Below are 23,670 nucleotides of genomic sequence, written 5' to 3'. Positions count from 1 at the left end.
CATTATGAGGGCTAGAAACTTACTCTTCTTTTTCATGTAATTCTATGACTTCAGGCGTTGGGTCTTTTAAAAAAAATCAAATAGTGCGAGACGTGTGATAAAATTGTGAGAATTGGCAAAAGTGGGGTTGTTTAAGAAAAAATATCTGGTTCTATTTTTCAACTAACTGCCTATGTCCCTATAATATTAACCCACCCACCACCCTGTGTGTCCCTATAACACATACACACATACAATTCTGTGTCCTTAAAACAAACACAAACACACACAAACACACACCTGTATGTGCATATAACCCCCATGTCCTTATAACACACACACAACCCTGTGTCCTTATAAAACACATACGGCTGTGTGTCCCTATAACACCCACACCCGTGTCCCTACAACACACACACAACACTTGTGTCCTTATAACATACCCATCCACCTGTTTGTCCTTATAACACCCTCCACTTGTGTCCCTTTAACACACACAAACACACACATGTCAATTGATGCTGCTGTAGCAGTGAACCAGGCATCCACATGCTTCTTCCCCTCGGAACTACATCTCCCAGCATCCCCCGTGGCTCTCGTGAGCCTGCTGGTTGCTGTAGTTGAGGGTGGAAGGGCTGTAGCTGAGTGCCAAAGGGGCGTGGAAGGCGGAAGGACTACAGCTCCCAGCGGCTATTGCGAGGGCACATGGGAAGCTGGCCGCCCGGGGGGAGAACCCTGAGCTTGGAGGAGGCAGGTAAGGGGCGGGCGAGTGGGGTGGCGGCGCTTGGACCCGGGGCCCGTAGGGTGAGGCAGGAGGGAAGAGCTGGATGTTGCCCCAAGGGGGGGAGTGGAGAAAGGGCGGTGGGGGAAAGAGAATGCAGCCCTCCCTTTGTCTGCTGCCTCCTCCCCCTCTCCCACGGGGGATGGGGGCGGAGGGGGGGGTGAAGATAGGAGGGGTGCCAGGAGGGGGAGAGGAGAAGAAGGAGGAAGTGGAGGGGGAGCTGGGAGGGGGAATGAAGAAGGGGGTGCTGGGAGGGGGAGCAAAGAAGGAGGAAGTGGAGGGGAGAGCTGGGGAGGGAGGCGGGAGCTGGGTGGGGGAATGAAGAAGGGAGGGAGTTTGTTCTCTCCTCCCCTTCAGTGCGGGGTGAAGCACCCTCTCTGGGGCACCCTGGGAGCTGCCCCTCCCCCACTGTGATGCCCTGGGTTAGTTTGCGGCTTGGTCCAGGCGCCCTGGTTTGACTCACCCTGCCCCTCTCCCGCAAGTCATCCCTGTCTGCATCATTCTGTTTGATGTGGCGTGAACCCAGCCATGCTTGGCCCTGCCCTAGTAGTTTTATATATGTAACCAGGTCTCGATCGCTGCATGGACAGCGCGGGATCAGAACCAGGAAGCCTCTCCAAGAGTCTTGGGGAGAGATCCCCAGCATGGAAAAATTTGAGAACTGCCCTATTGGCCCCCCTACTCTGCTCAAGCCCAATTCAGTGGGGCCCAGCCAGTGGTACCATCTCTCAGATTGTCCCTGTGGATGCATTGCTAAGTTGACAAGGCCCTGGGCTATTTCCAGGCAGCAAAAAGTCAGCGATTCAGCGCCAGACAACCTGGCTTTCACTGGTTGTGCCTCTGGCTGGCTGTGTGACCTTTGGCAAGATGGTTAGGCCAATGTTCTTGAAATTGGCCACTGATTTTGGGTGCCCAGATTGTGACACTTTGGGCCTACTTTTTGAGAAGAGTGGGGAGCCCACAGCTCCTGTGGATTTCAGCTGAGCTGTTGGCTGCTTAGCCTCTCATGGTGTAAAATTGGGCACCTGAAATCAAGGGCCTCTGTTTGAAATGTTGGCCATCTGTGAAAGGGAAACATCAGACTGCACCAGAGCTGGGCCAATAGTTAGAGAGTTTGACGGGTGAGTATTTGCACAGATAGAAAGTGCCGCATTTGGGTCTCTGTGATGGGACATGATTTGCATGGATGAAAGTGTTCATGAGTCCTAAATGTTTCCCCAATTTTAGCTCTGCTACAGATGGCGTTTATAAGATCTTTCCATCTCTGCTCCCTTTGTATCACACTAGCACGCTCTATCCAAATGTGGCTGGCTGGGATTCATCGGTGCAGTGTCTAGGTTGGCCAGAGCTGGTGCTGTAGAGCAACTTGGGGTGCTCCCCCTGCAGCGCTTGGGACAGGAGTAAGAGGTTGGGGCTGGGTATTGAATTAAAATCTCTAGTGTGTTGCCGTAGGGACTATCAGAGAATTAAGGGTGGATTTGAACCCAGGGCTGGAAAGGGATCCAGGGGAGGCCTGCTGCACATCCAGGCAGCTCCCAGCTCCATCCCAGCAGCGGGAGTGCAGACACATCCCAAACCAGGTTCCCTCTCAGACTTAGGCCTGCCGCTCCAGCTGCCATTACAGGGGTCCCCATGACAGGCTCTCACACGTTCTGAGCTTTGGTGTCGACCTTGCTCCAGGATGGGGACACAGAGAATGTAGGCCCTGGGGGCTCTGAGCATGCTCCCCGGCCCCTTCCCTGCCCCCATTTTATTGGTGAAGACCTGGCGTGGTGAGCAGAGCATCCCATTCCACCTACAGAGGGGGCTGTAGGACGATGCCAAGGACTCCTCCCCGCTTGCCCCTGTGCCTAGGAAATCTTCTTTTCATCTCTGCTCCCCAGCCCCCTGACAGAGGGGAGCTTCATCTCCATAGCCCATTAGCAGGGGGTCAAGGACCCAAGGAAGGAGCCCGTTAGTGCTCCTTGTGCCGATGGGTTTTGCGATGTGGCTTCCTGTCCCCCAAGGAACTGAACCAGCACCTGCCATGTCACTCTCCACTGAGCAGCACTCCCATGGTTGTGTCACTGTGGGCCCTGCCTGGGTTTGAACTGGTGACCTGGAGATGAAAGGTTCAGAGACCCATTCCCAGTGCACTCTGTTGGTTTGAGTGGTGCCCCTGTCAGATGGTTAAGGCTGGCCCATCAAGTAATCTGATCTGCTGGTAGCGACCCCTCTGGGCCTGTTTTGCAACCTAGGCCAGGTCAGAGGAGCTGCATTGCAGCCGATGTCAACAGCCCTTAGGCCTCGGACAAACTAGTTTTGCAAAGACTGAGCAGGGCAGAGGCCAGCTGCCTCTGGGGTTGGGGCCTTTGGCAGCTAGGTCAACAGTTCAGATCAGTCCTGTTGAGACAAAGAGCTGTTAGCACTGAATGACGGTGAGTTTGGTAGGTCTGAACGTTATTTGTATTACAGTAGCATGTAGACCACCCCAACTATCTTCCCCATTGTGCTGGAGGCTGCACGGATCCATGCTGAGATGTCACTGCCCCAAAGAACTCCTAGCCTATGGGCACAGAGAGAGGAAGGGATTGGACCTAAGTTGGGGGCACAGCTGGGAATAGAACCCAGATGTCCTGGATCCCAGGGCAGTGCCATGCTGCCTCAGCCCAGTTTCACTAGACAGAGGTACAAGGCATAAAACCCACCATGAACCTTGTTCCCAGTTGGGCAGTCCCAGCAGAGTGGCCTTGGCTGGGACGTGGGAGGGGATTGTGCACTTGTTGCTTTGGCCCGGGTGTTTGGGGGAAGCAGATTCCAGGGGTTATTTGCTGACACCCAATTTTGCACTCTGTAACAGGAGCATCCAAACCAGGAATGCTTTGCCAGCTCAACCAGTCGGGGAAGCCAAACCACACCATGTGATTTGGCTGATCAGTCGTAGTCAAACCAGTCCAGCTAGAATATTGAGCGATGGGCTTGCAGGAACCAGGCAGCACTAAGGAAAATCCAGTTATTTGGAGGAAGCGTTGATCGGTTGGCAGCTGTAGGGAATGAGGCGGAGTTATTCACTGCAACCTATTTGCTCAGCTGCAATTTGAGGATGGGATGGGTGGGGGGAAGGGGGACTGGCCCAGCTGTACCTGGTTTGTGAATATCTGGACAACTTCATTCTCCTGCTGTGTCCATCGGGCCCCTAAATTCACTCAGCTGGAGAAGTGAGCCTGCAGTCTAGTTGTGAAAGGAGGGGACTGGGAGTCAGGATTCCTGGGTTCTATCCCTGGCTGTGGCAGGGGAGTGAGGTCTAGTGGGTGGGTGGGTGATCGGGTGGGCTGGGAGTCAGGTAAAGATCCAGTTAATGGATCTTCCACCATGATGTATCTCAGGTGTGAGCCAGCTCCTGGAAACCACCAATTTAGGAGAGGTGACCTGAGCTTTCTGCAGTATGGCTACTCTTCTGATTTATTTATTGCCATAGCATCTAGGAGCCCCAGTCATGGGCCAGGACTTCCCACACTAGGCTGTGCAAACAGAACAATAAGATGTTCTCTGCCCCAAGGAGCTGCCCATCTGAGTAGTAGGCAAGAGACACCAGGTGCAGACGGACGGGGGATCCCACAGAAGGAAATAGCAAGACTCTCATGTGCTCATCCTGCATGCAGGACTCAGTGGGTGAGATTGGCCGGTGCTACAGAGGAGGGTAGAGTTTTGGGCCAGAAGAGTTCATTAGAGCCTCTATGTCACAGGCCATTCAATTTCACCAGTTATTTCTGTATTGAGCCCAATGGCATTAGGTGGTCAAAACCATTTTTGTCCTCAGGAGATGTATGGCCATGAAAGCGCGGGGCGCTTGGCCATGCTGCGACTTTTGCTGCCCTGTGGCAGTGTCCACATGGGATGTTCCTGTGCGGCAAGCTGGGGCGCTGGAGAGTCTCACCCTGGCTTGCCATGCAGTAACTCGCCATGTAGACAGACCCGTGTGCGCCACAGGCAGAGAACAGGGGAGATCGAAATGTCACTGATGCCAGAGACCCCTGCAGTGGTAGGGAGCTGATTAGGTGGGATATGCCCAGATAATTCCAACAGGCGAACCACGCCCCATGCTGCAAAGCAAGGCGGAACCCCCCAAGGTCCCAACCAATCTGAGCTGGGGGTGGGAGTGGGAATTCCTTCCTGACACCCCATCAATAATGGTCCCTTCTGGCCTTCAAATCTATGACCCAAATGGGTGGGAGCTTCCTCCACTGCTGGACAGCAGAAATAATGTCCCGTACCCAAACCACCTGACTTAGCTGACCAATGGTAACAAAGCCAGCCCACCTGGACTATTGTGGGACAGGGGCTTGCAGGGAACTGAGAGGGATTAAGGAAAATCTAGTCTTTGGAGGAAGCTGGGAATGGCTGTCTCGAGAGAAGAGTCTCCAAAGCCCCTCCGTACTGCTACCTGGAATCTAGACCATCTGGTTTGTGACTGATGCTCTGTGGGGAACCTGTTCAGCTAACCTTGTGTCCCGTCCCCTTCCAGTGTTAATTGAAGGCATCCCCCTTTTCCAGCAGGTGGGATGTTGCTAATGCATCATCTGGGAGCATGGACTTCCTAGGCGGTTTCCATCTGGGGCAGATGGCTTTATACCCTGCACAGTTGGCAAGGGGATTACATTTTGGTGCAAGCAGAGCGTTTGATGATGGGAGCAGGGCCGCCCAGATGATTCAGGGGGCCTGGGGCAAAGCGGGGGAGCTGCGGCGCTTGTATTCACCTGGCGGTGGTCCTGGTCTTCGGCGGCATTTCGGCGGCGGGGGCCCTTCAGTCGCTGTACGTCTTCGGCAGCACTGAAGGGCCCCCTGCCGCCAAAATGCCGCCGAAGACCCGGGCCAGGGCTCGCGGGGCCCCTGCTGCCGAAGACCCGGACCGCCGCCGGGCCAGGGCTCGTGGGGCCCCTGCGGGGCCTGGGGCAAATTGCCCTACTTGGCCCCGGGTGGCCTTGGATGGGACAATCCCTTCCCCTCTGCATTGAGGGTTTGAGGTTTCCCGGATTAGGAGGAGGTCGGGTGGCAGGATACCCTCATAAGGGCAGAAGCAATTCTTTGCTCTGTTTTTTGAACTCATGATAATTGATATTACCCAGGCTGAAATCAGGGCCCTGCGGTGCTGGGTGCTGGACAGACACAGAGCGAGACAGTTCCTGCCCCAAAGACCTCACAGTCTAAATAGACCGGAGGAGTGAGGAGAAACTGAGGCACAGCTCAAGGAGGGGACTTTACCACAGTCACACAGCAGGTCAGTAGCAGAGCCGGGAACAGAACCCAGCTGTCCTAAGACCCAGGCCAGTGCAGCCACTGCACCATATTGGCGCTCAATCACTTATTAATAATAGCAACAGATTCTGCGTGCTTGTAGGACAGCACGTTTTCATCCCTTGACCTCAAAGTGTGTTTCAAAGGAAGGTCCATGGTCGTTATCCCCATTTTACTGGTGGGGAAACCGAGGTGCAGATTGAGGAAGTGACTTACCCACAATCACACAGAGAATCAGTGATGGGGTCAGAATAGTGCCCAGTCTCTTGCTCTTACTGCTAGACACCACTTCCCCTCTGTGAGCTGGGCATAGAATCTAGAAGCCCTGACACTCAGTCCCCCTGCTTTAACCACTAGACACCACTGCCCTCACAGAGCCAGGGATAGAACCCAGGAGTTCTGCTGGCATTTCTGGATCACACACGTCTCCCTTTTCCAGAGAATTGTTTCTCCTCCCAGTGGACAACGCAAACGTTTTGAACAGGAGAGTCGCAAATGTCCCATTCGCAAACATCCTGCTCTATGGAACACACCATCATCTGGGGCTAAAATCAGGGACACTTTTGGCCTTCCTGGCTATCCTGCCACGTGCCCGGTGCATGGCCAGATGCTGGTGAGGAACATGTACTAGCTGTCTAGGCTGGGGTTTGGCTCCCACTCCGGCAACCGGCATAGCTGCACCAGTGCACATAGGCAACAGTGCAGTTTGCTCTGGGAGAGCTCACGCCTGCTTGGGAGTCAGCTGCATCAGGCCCAGTGCCTTCGCCTGCCTGCCCCAAGACTGGAGCGGTCTAAGCCCTAGTCAGCTGAATTTGGCATTGTTCTAGATTGTCCCCAGTCTATAGGGGATCCCAGTCTAGCAGGCCAAGGTCTAACAAGATCCAATGGTTGAAGTTGAAGCTGGATGCATTCAGACTGGAACTAAGGTGCACGTTTTTACCAGTGAGGGTAATTAACCATCAGAACGATGTACCAAGGAGCGGGGTGGGTTCTCCATCCCTTGTCAATTTCTAAATCAAGGTTGGACGTTCTAAAAGATCTGCTCTAGTTCTAACAGGAATGATTGTGGGGAAGTTCAGTGGCCTCTGTTACGCAGGGGTCAGACTAGAGGATCACGGTGGCCCTTCTGGCCTTGGACTCTATGAAAAAGATTCCGGAATCAGAGCGTAAACCGTGACCAACTCTTGTTTGCAGAGTGCTTAGAAATCCTCAAGTGGAAGGGGGTGGAAAACAACCTACTGTTGTGGGGGTGTTGCGTCAGTCGCTTCGGAAGCATCACCTGTTGGCCCTGCTTCAGGTAGGATGGAGGACCAGATGGAATCTCCTGGGACACCACATCCAGTCCCTGCTGTCTCAGCAACCCCATCAGATACGCCCATTCAGAAATTTAGCAAGCTCCTTCTTCACACTAGTTAGGTCCTTTGCCCCCCCACTGTCCTAAGGAGACTGTTCCTGACCTGCCCTCCTTTGATAGCCTGTACTATACAGGATGTCAAATGGTCACAGTGGTCCCTTCTGGCCTTACAATCTCTGAATCTGGAAACAAAGCCTTCTCATTTCCAGCCTCGGTCACCAGTTTATCCCCATTTGTTCTTGTGATCTGAGAGGTTTGATATGCCATTTTTCCACCCACTGTGCTGATACCCCATGCTTCCCGGCGCTGGGCAGCAAGGTAGGATGCAGAGAGGTGGTGTAGTAAAGGGTGGTGTTTTTGTAGTGGTGGGTCCCATCCCCAGGCGTGGGGGTGGAGGTGGGGTGACAAAAGGCAATCACAGGGGTTGAAAATGTTGTTACAATCTAAGCAAAGAAAATTTCGTTCCCCCATTTCCTGACCGGTCAAGATCAAGTGTTGTCTGTCCCTGGCTCGAAACGCACACAAAGCATCAGTTATACAGGCCTAGCATTGTTTGCATTGATCCATTTTTTACTCTGAAAGTAAACGTGTCCAGTTTTGATTCAACTAAGAGGTTGCCGCTCTGTAAAGATTGAGAAACGCTGGCCTAGTGGCTGGGGCAGTGGAGTAGGGCTCAGCAGACCTGCGTGCTCCAGGGTTGCCAGGCATCCTGTTTTCGAAAAGGGACCCTGGTGGCTCCAGTCAGCACAGCTGGCCGGGACGCTAAAAGTCTGGTTGGCTGCAGCGGCCGGCTCTGTGTGGCTCCCAGAAGTGGCCGGCATGTCCCTCCAGCTCCTAGGCTGGGAACCACGGCCAATGGGAGCTGCAGGATAAGCGCCTGCGGACAGGGGGCACACATGGGGCCCCGTGGCCACCTCTGTGTCTAGGAGCTAGAGCAGTAGTTCTCAAACGTTTGTACTGGTGACCCCTTTCACATAGCAAGCCTCTGAGTGCGACCTCCCCTATAAATTAAAAACACTTCTTTATATATTTAACACCATTATAAATGCTGGATGCAAAGCAGGATTTGGGTTGGAGGCTGACAGCTTGCAACCCCCTCCCCCCCCCCCCCCCCGAAATAACCTCGCAACCCCCTGAGGGGTCCTGACCCCCAGTTTGAGAACGGCTGAGCTAGAGGGACATGTCGCACACAGCCTGATGAAAATGAGTGAATGAGCAAGGGTGGGGGAGAGCGAGCGATGGAGGGTGGAGAAGGGGCCTCAGAGAAGGGGCGGGGCCTCAGAGAAGGGGCAGGGCAAGGGTGTTTGGTTTTCTGCAATCAGAAAGTTGGCAACCCTAAGCTTGGCCTGCTGGGTGATTGTGGGCAATTCACTTCCTCTGTCTGTGCCTCAGTTTCTCCTGCTGTCCCTTGTCTATTTAAACTGAAAGCTCTTTGGTTGGGGACTTTTTGTTCTCCGTTCGGACAGCTCCTAGCAAATTCGTCCATGACAGGCTCCTAGGTGCCACTGTAAAACACATAATAAATAATGTACCACTCCTAGCACCGTGTGGTCCTGGCCTAGATGCTACCATAATGCACCTAAATATATTGCACAGTACCTAACATAATGGTGTCCTGGCTCATAACTGGGGTTCTGAGATGCTACCGTAATACACCTAATAAATATTGTACAGTGCCTAGAGCACAGGGGACCTGGCCCGAGACTGGGGCTCCCAGGCGCTGCTGTAATACACATAATTAATAATAATAATAATGGGGTCCTGATCTTGGTTGTGTGCTACCGTAATTGAATGATAATGCTCGTTGCAAGCGCCTTACGGTTGGGCTCTTGGAAGGTTAATTTTCTCCTCCCTCACGTGCGGAAGTGCGAATCTGGGTTTTGTAGGTTGTGTGTGTGTGTGTGTTTAATCACAGCACAAAGCGTTTATAGATTATTTACAGTAATGGTTTGTATCTGAGCGAATGCTTTACTAATTACAGTCATAAAAAAGGCTATAAAAAGCACATTCCCCGTGGAGGGATCTATGTGGAGGTCTTTCTTGGTTCACTTGTAACCAGGGCTACGACGAAATCACTCATCTGAGTTACAGCACAGAAAGAATTCTGGTACAAGATAGGCTGTCTGGGGATGTGGGATTGGGATATGAGGCCTTTCTCCTCTAGGGGGGCGCTGGCTCCAATCTGGCCCCAGAGTGGGGGGACCCGGCTGGTTCAGAGGAGATAGGCTCCATATTCCATTACCCCAGTTCCTCTAGGGGGCACTAGTTCCAATCTGGCCCCAGGCTGCTGGTGATGGGGGATGGCTTAGGGGAGATGGAATATGGGGCTTTTTTACTCGGGGTGTGTGTGGCTGTGATCCAGATGCAGGGTGGGGGGATTGGCTAGCTCAAGGGGGTGGGTAATGGGATATGGGGCCTTTCCTGTTAGGAATACTGGCTCCTATCTGCCTCAGGGTCAAGGGACTGGTTGGTTTAGGAGAGATCAGGGAATGGGATATGGAGCCTTTCACCTCTAAGAGGGCCCCAGTTCCAATCCAGGTCATTGGCATCAGATGCTCAAGGGTCCTGGGTACAGGGTATGGAGCCTTCCATGTCTAGAGCCCAGGTCAGGGCCCGGCTGGCTCAAGGGAACGGTGCTGCCTTTCACCTTGAGGCTGTAGGTTTGAATTGGGCTCCCAGCCAGGAGGACTCAGTGGCTTGGGCTGGAGTCATTGACTCCGAGGGCGCCAGCTCCCTTCGGCCTGGGTCAGCGGGGATGACCCATCCACGGCGGCCTCTGTCAGGCGAGTTTGCTCGGTCACGTGCTGCCTTGGAGTGGGACCAAGCTGTGTGTGTGCCCAGAGCCACCACGACAGTTGGTTCTCTGTTGGCAACCCCAGCAGTGGCACCACGGAGACCCAGCTCCCCTCTCCGCCCTGGCAGCAGGCGCTTAGAGCTGCACGTGCCCTGTGGATAAGCAGGGGATGGGGAAGGGAATCTGTTCCCTCATAAGGGATCTTGAAAATGGCCCCCAAACATCACACATCTCCCTCACCTCTCTTGCCAGGTGGTTCTTACTGGCTAGTGTCTGTTTGGCAGGAGATGGCAGCATGATGGAGCAGCCGGATGCTCCCCTCAGTGCCACCCCTGTGGCTCCGGCCTTCATCCAGGGGGACGTCCTGGCCACCCAGTTCCTGCAGGCCGAGCTGGAGCAGAACGTGCGTCTCAGGGAGCTCTCCTTCCTCGACCCCATCTGCTACGTCTACAACCCTCTGGAGTATGCCTGGGAGCCCCACGAGGACTACGTGAGGAGATACTGCCGTTCCCCCAAAGAGGTGCTTTTCCTCGGCATGAACCCTGGCCCCTTTGGGATGGCACAGACCGGGGTAAGGCAGCCTGTCCCATGGGGGGCACCTGGGGGAGGTGGGGATTGGAGCAGCGACTGTGGGCAACATCTCGGCCCCATTGGGCGTTTGGCCGTTGATTTCAGTGGGCCCAGGATCTCACCCCGGGTTGTTATGGGCCCTAGAGCCCTTTAAGGCTTTAGGTAAGACCAGTCTCCCCACATTCGAGCTGGAATCTTGGGGGCCGGGGCAGAATTGGTACATGTCTTAAGTTGTACGGTGAGTGCATTGGAAGTGCCTACAAGACGTTCCTGTACCTACTGACCACAGCCAGTGTGTGGTGATTGGGGGGGGGGGGGGGGGGGATGAGACCTTGCACATTTGCACCAATGGGCCTGATCTCCAGTGGGTATCAATCAGCCATAGCTCCATGGAAATCAATGGGGCCAGACCCCAGCGAGTGTCAATCGGCCGTAGCTCCGTGGAGTCAAATAACGTTAGTATGGGCATTATAGCAGAGCATAGAAGCCCCACCCAAGATTTGGTTGTGCGCCTGGTGCTGCACGTACACATAATAGGAGGCCATCCCTGCTCCATGGAACTCATGATCTACATGGGGGAGGGGGAAATAGCTCAGTGGTTTGAGCATTGGCCTGCTAAACCCAGGGTTGTGAGTTCAATCCTTGAGGGGGCCACTTAGGGATCTGGAGCAAAATCAGTACTTGGTCCTGCTAGTGAAGGCAGGGGGCTGGACTCGATGACCTTTCAGGGTCCCTTCCAGTTCTATGAGATAGGTATATCTCCATATATTATTATATTCTATATAAAGAGGAGGGACTTGCCCATGGGCACATGGCAGAGCTGGGAATAGAACCCAGGTGTCCTGGTCCAGTGCCCTACCTTTTGGACCATGACACATTTTGATGATGTGCCCCCCAGGATAGCCCAGAGCAGCAGCCTGGGAGCGTGCTCTGTTCAGTGGGTGCAGCTGGGAGCCGTGAGCCGGTTGATTGATACAATGCAGCTGGTTAATATTAATAGCATTAATTGGGGGAGTAATTAGGTGCCTGCGCTGCAGCAGGATCTCCTGCCGCTAATGCTCCTCTGCCCAAGGAGCTGCAGCTCCCTCAAGTGCTGCTCGCGTAGCAGGCTCTAACATCCTGGTTCCCTGTGCCCAGGGGGGACCAGGGTTCCCGGCCGCCGCCTCTAACGTTTGACTGGACAGGGGCCATGTAGATCCATGCCTGCTTTGATGCCATGCCAGGAAGCAGAGGCCACGGTTCAGAGCAAAGCGGAAAGCTGCTGTCAGAGTCCAGGGCTTGCGAAGATATTGCAAAGCGCTAGCGCATGCGCACACGTGTGTGTGATTGCTGCCCTCTCCTGGATGGAACCGGAACTGCTCAGCTGTGTGTCATAGGCTCTATACTATGAGTCTCCTTTTGCTCAATGAGAAGACGGAGAGTCTGGTGGTTCAGACCCTACCCTCGCACTTGGGAGACTGTGGTTCAAGCTCCTGCTTAGCCGCAGCCTTCATGTGAGACTTTGGGGGAGTCTCCTAGCTGCTCGGTGCCTCAGTTTCCCCCATCTGTACCATAGGGATGATAGCCCTGCCTCACAAGGGGGTTTTGGGGTGCTCAGATACAGTGGTAATGGTACTATGTAAGTACTCTGGATAGATTGAGTTTCCTGTCTGGCTGTGATTTGTTACTGTGGTTTAGTCTTGCAGTTTGTTTAGTTTGTGAATGCAGCCACCTCTGGGGTGGGACACAGCAGCTGTTTACACTTCACCCTGCACTGAAATTACTATTATTAACATTATTTTATTATTTATGAGTATCGTGGTAGCACCTAGGACACCAATTTTCAAACTTTTTGAGTGGAGCCCCACCTTTGAATTAAAATTTTTGGTTGCGACCCCTCCCCCCTGGGGGTTTCAGGGTGGGGGAAGGTGCCCGCAATGGTCTCTGGGGGCGGAGCCAGCACTGGGCGCAGAGGCGTTGACACTGAGCCATAGGCTGGGTGGCCCGCTGAGGTGAGTCAGGGGTTGGAGGTATAGCTCCCTCCCTGAGGCCCCCCCCCCGCACGGCCACTCGTTCCCCCGCACACCCAAATGTTCCTCAACACCCTCCTAAGGGGGTGCACCCCCAGTTTGAAAACCTCGGACCTAGGAGCCCCAGTAATGGATCAGCACCCCATTGTGCTAGGCGCTGTACAAACGCAGAACAAGTAGTCCGTCTCTGGTCCAAAGAGCTCTCAATCTAAATGCAGCCACCTCTGGGGTGGGATGCAGCAGCTGTTTAATGGCAGCACTTTAGGAAAGGAAGTGAAGAAGGACCCTCTGTCCGTACGAAGCTGCAGGGAGGGATTTTAAGATAACAAGAATAATGGAGTTTGACCAGGAAAACCACATCACAGGAGGATCATGGGTAACGCCTTAGCCCTTCTGTCACCCAGGTGTCTGTCCAGCCAGCTCCTTCCCAGTCCCAGTTCTAGGGCCTGATCCTGCCTGTACCACACTTAGGATCTCAGTGGGCATTTGACTAGAGGGCTGGCCAGTTTATCCAAATGACTGGCAGACGGGGGAGGCTGCCCTGTGACTGCTTCCACCCCACTCACCCATAGTTGAATCCATTTGCAGAGGGCCACAAAGTGGGAGAGCAGCACATGGCTCGCTCGCTGGATGATGTGAGGGGACGGGAGAGTAAGACGGAGACCCCTTCCCCCAAGCCCCTTCTCCTCTCCCGGTGCCTGACAGCTGCTCCATCACTGATCCCCTCTGACAGCCCTGGTCCTGGGGTCAGAGGTCAAAGGATCAGCTAAACAAATCATTCAATAATGCGCTTTAATTTATATTGGGGAGTTGGGGTGTCTCCCACCAAGCTGTATTTGTCCAGCTGCTAATTGGCAGATCTGGCGAGCAGAGGTGAGGGGAGGCATTATCTTGACATTAGACCCAGGGGCGATCGATAGACGTGGGCGGGGGGATGTGTGTTTTGCGGGGGCCGGGGGCTGCAGAGGGTGAGATTGGCTTCTCTTGAAATACGATTACAGATCAGGGCAGCACAGGACCAGGACCGTGAGGGGGAGCGGTGGGACCCCCCCCGTTATTTTGTATCAATTCAACTTTTGTGCGGGGAGCTAATAACACAGAAGCCGGCTTCGTTCGGCCGCCATGATGTCCTAGCCCATAGTTCCTTTCTGGGGGCCAGCAGGGTTGGGAGTCTGTGGTGGGGGCAGCAGATCTGTAGCCATTGGGGTGAGTGTTGGGGGCTGTGGGTTAGGATCCTTCCACCGCCTCGTGACGCCGCCGTCTCAGTCGCTCTCAGCCCTCGTTCCCAGCTGTCACAAACCCCTTCTGCCTCAAGAAACCACATCTGGGCATCTTCCCTCGACTCCCTCTTCCTCCCTTCCGATCCCCTGCCATGCTAACCCCTCCCCGGTGTGCCTTCCCTGTCCGACTCTCAGGGGCAGCCTCCTTTTAACAAGGCGTCTGTGTGCGCTTCGGGGCTGAGGAAGCATGGCATTAGTGGTTAGGGCACCAGCCTAGGATGCAGGAGACGTGGGGTCAAATCCTTCTTTTGCTACAGACTTCCCTGTGTGAGCTTGGGCAAGTCCCTTTGGCTCACTGCCTCAGTTGCCCAGATGCGGATAATAGCCCTACCAGGGGCTGTGTGGGTAAATACATCTGAAATTGTGAGGTGCTCAGAGGCTGTGGGAATGGAGGCTGTAAAAGTGCCTGAGCTAGATAGCAACTCTCATGCTTCAGGGAGCAGGCTGGTTGTAGGGGTCAGGGAGGTTTTATTTTTCCTACCACGCCAGGACCAGATCCGCAGCTCCCAGTGTGATGCTCCTACCCAGATCCTCCAAAGAGCTCAGTTCCTGACATGCCGCGTGCTTGAAGATCTGGCACTTGGTAGTTCTGGGCCTCCCCTGGGGACCGAGTCAGAGCTCAGATCCCATACTCTCTGCCCCAGTCTCCTCCTTCCCCTCCCCCCACCCAACATAGATGCTTCCAGCCTTCGTGCTCCTTCTCTGCCCCCTTTCCAAATAACCTCCATCTCATGGGGGGGGGGGTGCGGTGTCAGTCCGGGAGCAGATCCACCATGCCCCTTGCGGGTGACCAGATGGCTATGGGCTGAGTGCAGCCTCCAGGGTGGCCAGTGTGAAATGAACTGAGGGCCGAGGTGGCTGCACCACCTAATGCACCATGCTAGTGGGCGCTGACTGGCCGCCTCATTGCCCATCTCAGCACTGGACTGGGCTTTAGTTGTCCTCCAGCCACAGATGGACGGAAGCTGCAGCCCGCGAATGGTGAGTCCATGTGTGTAGCTTGCTCCACTGCTCTCTGATCTGTGCACTCCAGCCCCCAGAGCTGGCTGTCTGGTGGTCACTTAATTCTCATTAAGGAGAAAATAACCAGGACCCTCTACGGAGACCTGCACCGGCAGAGACCAGCGAGTGCCTTGTATGGGGAAATCACAGCCTCATGTCTCCTCTCACACCCTCCACCCCACGCTGCTCTGCTAACAAAGCCCAGTCTCTCTTCTCTGCAGCTGGGTCCGCGCTGACCCCCGTCCCTCACGGCCTGGCGTGTCACCCCTCAATTCGGGCAGGGGAAGCTCCATGGCTCCAATATGGTAACAGTTCCCCCCGTTTCCCCTCTGATCTCTGCCTGCAAATCTCTCTCCTCCCAGCACTCCTCTCCAGCCAGCTGCAGGCTCTTTCCTGCCCCGTTGGTCTGGCGCTGCAGGGAGCTGGATGCCCAGTCCCAACGGTCCCAAGGCAGCATCTCCCCACCAGGTCCCATCCAGCAGAGAGCACGTGGGTTCCTTTTGGGCGAGTGTATTGCTGTGGGGGATATGATGCAGGTGGGGGGGGGCAGGCGTGGCGGTGGGTGGCATCTCTGCTGAGGCTGCTGGTAAGGGGTCCCAGTGGTGGAATGCTCTGCATCCCAATGGCACTCCCCAGGGGCCGGCACAGCCCCTCCAAGCCCCACATCCTTAGCCTTTCAGCTGCAAAGGGTCTAGGTTGTTTCTGGCCCCAGATGACGTATTTGCTTGCAGCTGCCTGAGGGTCTCGGCTTAGGAGCTCTTGAGGACTGGCACAGAGGGAGGCAGGGGGCTGCAGGTGAGGATTGAGGAGCGTCGGCAGAACTGGGAGGGAGCCCAGAGCTGGGGTAGCATGAGGCTGCGGGTTGGGATTGAGGGGCACCAGCAGAGTGTGTGTGTGTGTGTGGGGGGGGAGCCCAGAGCTGGGGTAGCAGGGGGCTGTGGGTCGGGATTGAGGGGCGCTGGCAGAGTGTGTGTGTGGGGGGAGCCCAGAGCTGGGGTAGCAGGGGGCTGTGGGTCGGGATTGAGGGGCACTGGCAGAGTGTGTGTGTGGGGGGAGCCCAGAGCTGGGGTAGCAGGGGGCTGCAGGTTGGGCTTGAGGGGCGCTGGCAGAGCGGGGTGTGTGTGTGTGTGTGTGAGCAAGTCCAGAGCTGGGATAGCAGGGGGCTGCGGGTCAGGATTGAGGGACATTGGTAGAGCTGTGTGTGATTCTCACTCTCTCCTTTTCTGTCTCCCACACGAGTGGCCCCATCTGGCCTGTCAGCAAACAGCCTGCATTACTATTTTGGGGGGTGGCCCGGGGGGAGGGAGCCCCCGGTGTGTGTGTTTGGGGGGGGGTGGGGGATGGCAGTGGGCTACCAGGAGATTGGGGTTCAATGGGGAGAGATAAGTGGGATTGACTCCTGTTACCACCTTATTGGGAGTGGGGTCATTATACCAAGTGTCCCTTCCCCAGTCCTGCTCTGGGGGGCTCTCTGGCAAGGGGGGCACCCAGTCAGTCCCAGGCATTGGCCTGTCTTTGTGTTAGGGTGGGGAAGGGTGAAGCAACGTCTCCCCCCTGCCCCTTCTGCGGTGGCATCAATTATCTATGGCCGTGGTACGGCGGGATCCTAATCCCAGCCTGTTAGAGATGGGGCCACTTACTCCCGGGGAGTGTTTCCTTCCTCTGCCTGGCTGCTGGGGGAGGAGGGACAGAGAAGAGCCCTGACTGCTTGCTCAGGCCTGGCAGGGATGGCTCTGGGGATGGAGCCATGCAGATCTTCAAACAGGGCTGTTTGCTGGGGCAGAAGGTTGCAGGAGGGGGCTTGGTTGTCTCTGCTTTTTCTGTCCAGGTGGGTAAAGGGGGGGGGGAGAAAAAGGGGGGCTGGGAGTCAGGACTCCTGTGTTCAGTTCCCAGCTCTCAGAGGGAACTGGGGTCCAGTGGTTAGAGCAGGGGTGGGGGATGGGAGCCAGGACTCCTGAGCTCCATTCCCAGGACTAGAATAAAATAAGGGTGGTTGTTATACATTTGTATAGCAGCAGTGGCCAGAGGCCCGGATCCAGAATAGGAACCCAACCATCCCAGCATGCTGGCCACTGAACAGACTGAGAGATAGCCCTGCCCCAAAGAGCTTGCACTCTGAATAGACAAAGGGTGGGAGGGGAAACTGAGGCACAGAGTGTATTGCCCTAGGTCATCCAGCAGGCCAATGGCAGAGCCAGGACCAGTACTCAACTCTCCTAACGTGATGCTTTATCCACTAGGCCACACTGCCTCCCATAGTGTCTACCTCCTTTGCTTCCCTGGGGCTCTTGGCTTTAGTCTATCAATGGCTGTGGCTCCGGCTCCATGGCTCCCCCTGATGGAGGAAGCAGGATCTTGCTGGTCAGGCTCCTCTCTGACCCTGCTCTTGTTCCCCCACAGGTGCCCTTTGGGGAGGTGCGTCACGTCCGGGAGTGGCTGCAGATCCGCGGGCAGGTGTCTAAGCCGGCCCAGGAGCACCCCAAGAGACCTGTCCTGGGGCTGGAGTGCCCCCAGACAGAGGTGAGCGGTGCCCGCTTCTGGGGCCTCTTCCGCTCGCTGTGCCCTGGCCCTGAGGCCTTCTTCCGCCGCTGCTTCGTCCACAACCACTGCCCGCTGCTCTTCATGAGCCAGAGTGGCAAGAACCTGACGCCAGCCGACCTGCCGGCCGCCCAGCGCGAGCGCCTGCTGCAGGTCTGCGACGACGGGCTGGCCCAGGCCGTGCGCCTGCTCAGTGTTGCTATGGTGATCGGCGTGGGCCGCTTCGCCGAGCAGCGGGCCCGCAAGGCCCTGGCCTCGGCCGGCCTCCAGGTCCGGGTGGAAGGCCTGATGCACCCTTCGCCCCGCAACCCCCAGGCCAACAGGGGTTGGGAGGCCATTGCCAAGGCCAGGCTGGAGGAGCTGCATGTCCTGCCCCTGTTGACGGGCTGAGCTTGGGGCAGGGAGGGCACCCACTGCTGGAGACACTCGCTGGGTCTCATTCATGGCCAATGCTCCTGGCCACCTAGGACATACATTTCTATTGCCGTAGCCGCTGACTAGTGGATAACAGGAGCCCCATCCTGAAAGCTGGGGCTTCCTGCACCAACACTACCTCCCCATACCCCCACCTGGAGTCTTGTTACCCACCATCTACATCCCCCATAGGGAGCTGCAGAGGAGCGGCCTTGGATCCTGCTCTCAACTGGTGTCTGATGGAGACAGGGACTGCAGCTTTCAGATCCTCACGAGCTGGGGGTTTGGTTCAGGTCTGTCTTCAGTTCTGCCACCTGCTGTGGCTGGGACCAGTCCTGGTTGGAAGGGCAAGTCAGATCCTTCCATCCCCGGCTTGTTAGAAACCAGTTTGGTTCCCATGCTGCTCGGCCCCCTTCACACTGAGATGAGCTGGTGTTTGACATCAGGAGGCAGGTTGGAGTGCTGACCAATTTACACGAGCCCAGATCCACCGCCTGGTGTCCTGTTGTGACGGGATCCCTGAGGTATGACCTGGAACTGTGGGATCGCTGTGCCCCCTTAACCATGTTTTGCCAACCCCCCCAGGGGCTGTTATCTTTCAGCACCAGCATGCAGGGACACACCCAGCTAAGTTGCATGAATGGTCTCCAAGCCACTCCTGAACTATGCACATCTCCCAAGCCCCCAGCCTTGCACCCCAGAAATATACCATCTTACATTCCTCAAAACCTATTCTTGAACCATGCAAGCTCATTAATTAGTTTGCCCCTTTGTCAAAGGATAGGGGACATGCGCCAGCCTTTGTAATCTGAGCAGATTCCCCAAGCACTTTAGACAAACTCATTGCTAAGGATAAAACATGAAAATAAAATCTATCTTCCTGTAGTTAATAAACTTAAGTGATTATCAGTGTTGGGCACAGAGGTCAAAGTTGGTTACATAAGAAATAGAATTTAGACTGCAAGTCTATTCTTAACTTGAACAGACGAAGAAAGATTTACATCAAACAGCTTTTCTCACCCCTCTGGATGTTGCAGTTCTTAATACACAGTTCTTTAATACACAGGTTACAGTTCTTAATACACAGGCTGGATCGCTCTCTCAGCCTGGGACCAGTCTCCTCAGTTCAAAGCCTTTGTCTTCCCAGCATTCTTGTTGCCTTCAGCGTAGGTGGGGGAGGAGAGAGGACACGTGATGATGTCACTGTCCCTTTTTTTTATACTTTCTTCCAGGTGCTAGAAAGATCCTTGCTGTGACATGGGGGTTAGGCAGCTCCCATTGCGTATGTGGCCTCTCTGAGGAGTCTCAGAGAGTGAATTCTTCTTGATGGGCCATCAGCACGTCTGGCTGGTCCTGATGTAAATCTGTCTTGTCAGTTGTTCCTTTGTTGCCACTGAAAGGCCGGCTGTGGGCATTTCCCACTTACCACGTATCTCAGTTGTGATGGTGCACCCCATAATGCTTTATGGAAATATACTTATGAATGTATATGAGACATAACTGGAATATGTTTTATGCTACATATGCCATGTAACATATTTCTGCAAAGGTCATGATCTACTGAATATATTCATCCTGTTTGTATGCATGTATCACTTTTGTATTTGAAGTTATGAATATTGGCTGTGTACTTGTTTGATTTTAAGTAGCCTTAGTAAGGCATTTGGTCAGCTTCTTGAGAAAGGAATTTGCAAGTTAAGTGCCCAATCAAGAAACACTTAACGGACAATGGACCTTGGAAGACTCCAATCCACATAAGAAGTCTACCTGGGGACGTTCAAGGTAGCATCTGAACAATGGCTGCCACCTGTAAAGTTCTGAGTCGTGCATGGACATGTGACTTGCCCATGTGACTCCAAAACTCCAGCTTGCACATGGATTCTGCATAGGAGAGAGGAGGGGGTCTCCATCCACAAGAGAGAGTCTATTTAAGCCCGTGGGAGACCCCTCTATTTTGTCTTCAGCGGGCTCAAGAGATAGCCACTCCACCCAAAAAGATACCTGAAAGAAACTGGAACAAAGGACAGTAACTACAGGGGTGTGAGTGATTGCTGGACCCAGACTAGAAGGAGGCTAGTCTGTAAAAGAAGCTTACTCGAACATCTCTGAGGGTGAGATTTCATTTGTAATCACTTTCCTACGGTATTCGGCTTAGACTTCTGTGTTTTATTTTATTTTGCTTGGTAATTCACTTTGTTCTGTTTGTTATTACTTGGAACCACTTAAATCCTACTTTTTATATTTAATAAAATCACTATTTACTGATTAATTAACCCAGAGTATATATTAATACCTGGGGGGGGCAAACAGCTATGCATATCTCTCTATCCGTGTTATAGAGGATGAACAATTTATGAATTTACCCTGTATAAGCTTTATACAGGGTAAAACGGATTTATTTGGGGGTTGGACCCCATTGGGAGCTGAGCACCTGAGTGTTGGAAACAGGAACACTTTGTAAGCTGTTTTCAGTTAAGCCTGCAGCTTTTGGGTGATGTTGTTCAGATCTGGGTCTGTTTTTGTAGCAGGCTAGTGTGTCTGGCTCGAACCAGGCAGGGCACTGTGTCACGGAGTATTGGGGGACTCAGGGCCCTGCACCTCCGGCTTCCTGCGATTCACCATGACTCTCAGCCAGCCAGTAAAGCAGAAGGTTTATTTGGATGACAGGAATACAGTCCAAGACAGGTCTTGCAGGCACAGACAACAGGGCCCCCCTCAGTTAGGTCCAGCTTGGGGTCCCAGGGCATGCCAGCCCACCCCCCTTTGGGGGGGTCAGAGCCATCTCTGCCCCCCAGCCATCTCTCCAGCCTCCCTCCAGCCTGCTTCCAGCCCTCCGCCTTCAGCGACCCCTCCCACAGCCTTTGTTCAGTTTCCCGGGCTAAGGAGTCGCCTCGCCTTCAACCCCTTCCTGGGTTCTCATGTTACACACTCAGGTATGCGCCCTCGGGCAGATCCCATCCTACAATGCAGACTATCCCAGCACACTCCCCTGTCAGCATTCACAGACCACAGTGAGAACAGGCCCAGTTCGTCACATCTCTTCCCCCTTCGAGACCGAACTGAGCAGGGTCACTTTAGCCAGTGACCCGGGGAAGTTCGAACCTACCCCCGTTCCCATGGATGCCCCCGCATCCCTCCCATTCCTTGGTGAGAATTACACCAGGCCCCTCCAGTTTCACGCTCCCCCTTAGGTTGGGGGTGCTTGATGGCACTCGCAGTTCGCATGTGGGAAGGTTTATGCGGCCTGCGCCCTTTTCCCACCCCCATACCTCTGGGGCTCCAACTGGGCTGTGGTCTTCTCCCAGCGCTCCAGTCTGGAGGTCTGTGCTTTGGGCTCTCTTGGTTTAGAGCCGCCCTTTTTACCTTGGCCACCCTCCGAAAAGGCTCCTCTATGCTGGGCAAGGGTCCTAAAGCTGTTTTCCCCTTGTCCCAGGCCTTCCTCCCCCTCTGACAGGGGTCACAGGATCTGCAGTACTGTCGGACAGTAACAAAGACCCCAGGCCAGTAAAAGCTCCGTAGCAGCCTCTGCTGGGTACGCCAGGTTCTCTGGTGCCCTGAGAGGGGAATGTCATGGGCCCGGCACAGCAGCTGGCGGCGATACTTCTGGGGTACCACCAGCTGCCTCCTGATCCCCCCGACTCCATTTTCCCTGGGGGAGCCCATTCTCGGTACAGGAACCCCTTCTCCCACAGGAATCTTTTCCGGCCACCTCGTCCCATGGTCTGTACCGCATTGAGGTCGGCCAGGTCCCTTATCTTCCGCAAGGAGGGATCTCTCTGTAACTCGGCCTGGAACTCAGCAGCTGGGACGGGGATGGCCACCTGCTCTTTCTCGCCCGCTGGGTCCGAAGCTGCAGCCTCCCTGAGCCGCGTCCCTGGGCGTTCCCTCCCCACCAGGTTAGGGTCCCGCGCCTCAGGCAAGGCACCCCCCCCAAGGCCAGGGCGCAGTGCCCCTCGCCGGCTCTGACCGCGGGTCACAACTAAGGCGGTCTGGGGGCTGCTGGGCCAGTCCTCTAGGTCCCCCCCCATCAACACCTCAGTGGGCAAATGGTGGTGCACTCCCACGTCCTTGGGGCCCTCCTTGGCCCCCCATTTCAGGTGTACCCTCGCTACGGGAACCTTGAATGGGGTCCCGCCCACCCCGGTCAGGGTCAGGAAGGTATTGGGCACCACCCGATCTGGGGCCACCACCTCGGGCCGGGCCAGTGTCACCTCTGCGCCCGTGTCCCAGTAACCATAAACTTCCTTCCCATCCACCTCCAGGGGAACAAGGCACTCGCTCCGCAGGGACAGCCCCGCGCCAACCCTGTAAACGGAGAACTTTGAATCCGGAGCATCTGGCCCCCCAGAGAAGCTAGCCTGGGGCTCTCCTCCCTCCTTAGCAGGTGGTACCCTGCCAGCCCCCCTTCCCTGGGAATGCTGCCTCTCGCCGGGCTGGGTCTCTACCCAGTCAACCCTCTGTGGGTTCGGCCTGCTCAGTCTGTCCCTGAGCCTGGGGCACTGGGCCCGTATGTGGCCCTTTTGGCCACAGTGGTAGCAGCCCATGTCCCATGGGTCCCCTTGAGTGGGTCGGATGGTCCTGATGCTGGATGTTCCCCTCTGATGGGGTTTTTCTGTATTTTCCCACGGGGAGGTCCCATGGTGACTCTCTCTCTGCGTTGTGGTGGGATTGCTCCTTTGGGACTCCTCCCTTTTATCTCCTGACCGGCTCTTTACGAACTCATCGGCCAGCCGGCCTGCCTGTCGCGGGTTCTCTGGCTTTCTGTCCACCAACCACAGCCTCAGGTCAGATGGGCACCGCTCATACAGTTGCTCCAGTACCAGCAGTTTGACCAGGTCCTCCTTCGTCTGGGCCCCGTCAGCCCACTTGCTGGCGTATCCTTCCATGCGGGCGGCTAGTTGTAGATATGAGATCTCAGGGGTTTTATCCTGACTCCGGAACCTTTCCCGGTACATCTCAGGAGTCAGCCCAAACTCTCGTAGCAGGGCCTTTTTGAATAGTTCGTAGTCCCCTTTCTCTGCCTCTTCCAGTTGGCGGTACAATGCCACGGCTTTGGGGTCCAGTAAGGGGGTAAGGACCCGGAGTCTGTCCGCGGGATCAACCCGGTGCAGCTCGCAGGCCGTCTCAAAGGCCTCCAGGAAGTCATCCATGTCCTCCCCCTCCTTGTATGGGGCCATGATGCACTTATCAAAGCTCTGTGCAGTCCTGGGTCCCCCCTCACTCACCGTAGCCGGGGGTTCGCCGCCCTTCAATCTCACCAGTTCCAGGTCATGCTGACGCTGTCTCTCATTCTCCTGTCTCTGTCTCTCATTCTCCTCCCGTTCATGCTGTCTCTGTCTCTCTTCACGCTGATGCTGTCTCTCTTTCTCCTCCCGTTCACGCTGATGCTGTCTCTCTTTCTCCTCCCGTTCATGCTGACGCTGTCTCTCTTCATGCTGTCTCTGTTGTTCACGATCCTCCAGCTCCCTCAGTTTTAGCTCTTTCTCCCATTCCAGCCAATTCCGCTCCCCGGATGCCGAACGTCGCCGGGAGGATCCTCTGCTGGCCGGCGGGCTTCGCCGGGGGGACCCCCTGCTGGCCGGGGGGGTCACGGCGCCTTCGGTATTTGCTGGGCTCCTCCCCACCCTTCCCCTTGTCATAGGAAGGAGGGGTCTCGGGAAGCCCTCAGCAGCCGG

The 23,670-nt window shown here is 55.2% G+C and overlaps 1 protein-coding gene across 9 annotated transcripts; it reads left to right on the top strand.

The window, feature by feature from the left end:
* Window positions 1–646: 646 nt before the first annotated feature.
* On the top strand, window positions 647–20,268 carry SMUG1 (single-strand-selective monofunctional uracil-DNA glycosylase 1). 9 transcript variants are annotated; one of them, XM_054013113.1, is made up of 5 exons: window positions 647–733; window positions 5,866–6,017; window positions 7,229–7,331; window positions 10,467–10,753; window positions 17,444–20,268. In XM_054013113.1, exons 4-5 carry the CDS (start codon window positions 10,478–10,480, stop codon window positions 17,969–17,971), a joined length of 804 nt encoding a protein of 267 aa, XP_053869088.1. In that variant the 5' UTR covers window positions 647–733; window positions 5,866–6,017; window positions 7,229–7,331; window positions 10,467–10,477; the 3' UTR covers window positions 17,972–20,268. The 9 variants fall into 9 exon arrangements, with proteins under 9 accessions (XP_053869088.1, XP_053869083.1, XP_053869089.1 ...); XM_054013108.1 differs by having other exon boundaries at window positions 10,435–10,753; XM_054013114.1 differs by lacking the exon at window positions 7,229–7,331.
* The last annotated feature ends 3,402 nt before the right edge of the window (window positions 20,269–23,670 follow it).

The sequence above is a fragment of the Malaclemys terrapin genome, chromosome 23 (genome assembly GCF_027887155.1).
Source record: "Malaclemys terrapin pileata isolate rMalTer1 chromosome 23, rMalTer1.hap1, whole genome shotgun sequence".
Lineage (NCBI taxonomy): Eukaryota > Metazoa > Chordata > Testudines > Emydidae > Malaclemys > Malaclemys terrapin.
Note: the sequence above shows the minus strand (reverse complement) of the source record. Positions and strands in the feature narration are given on the sequence as shown.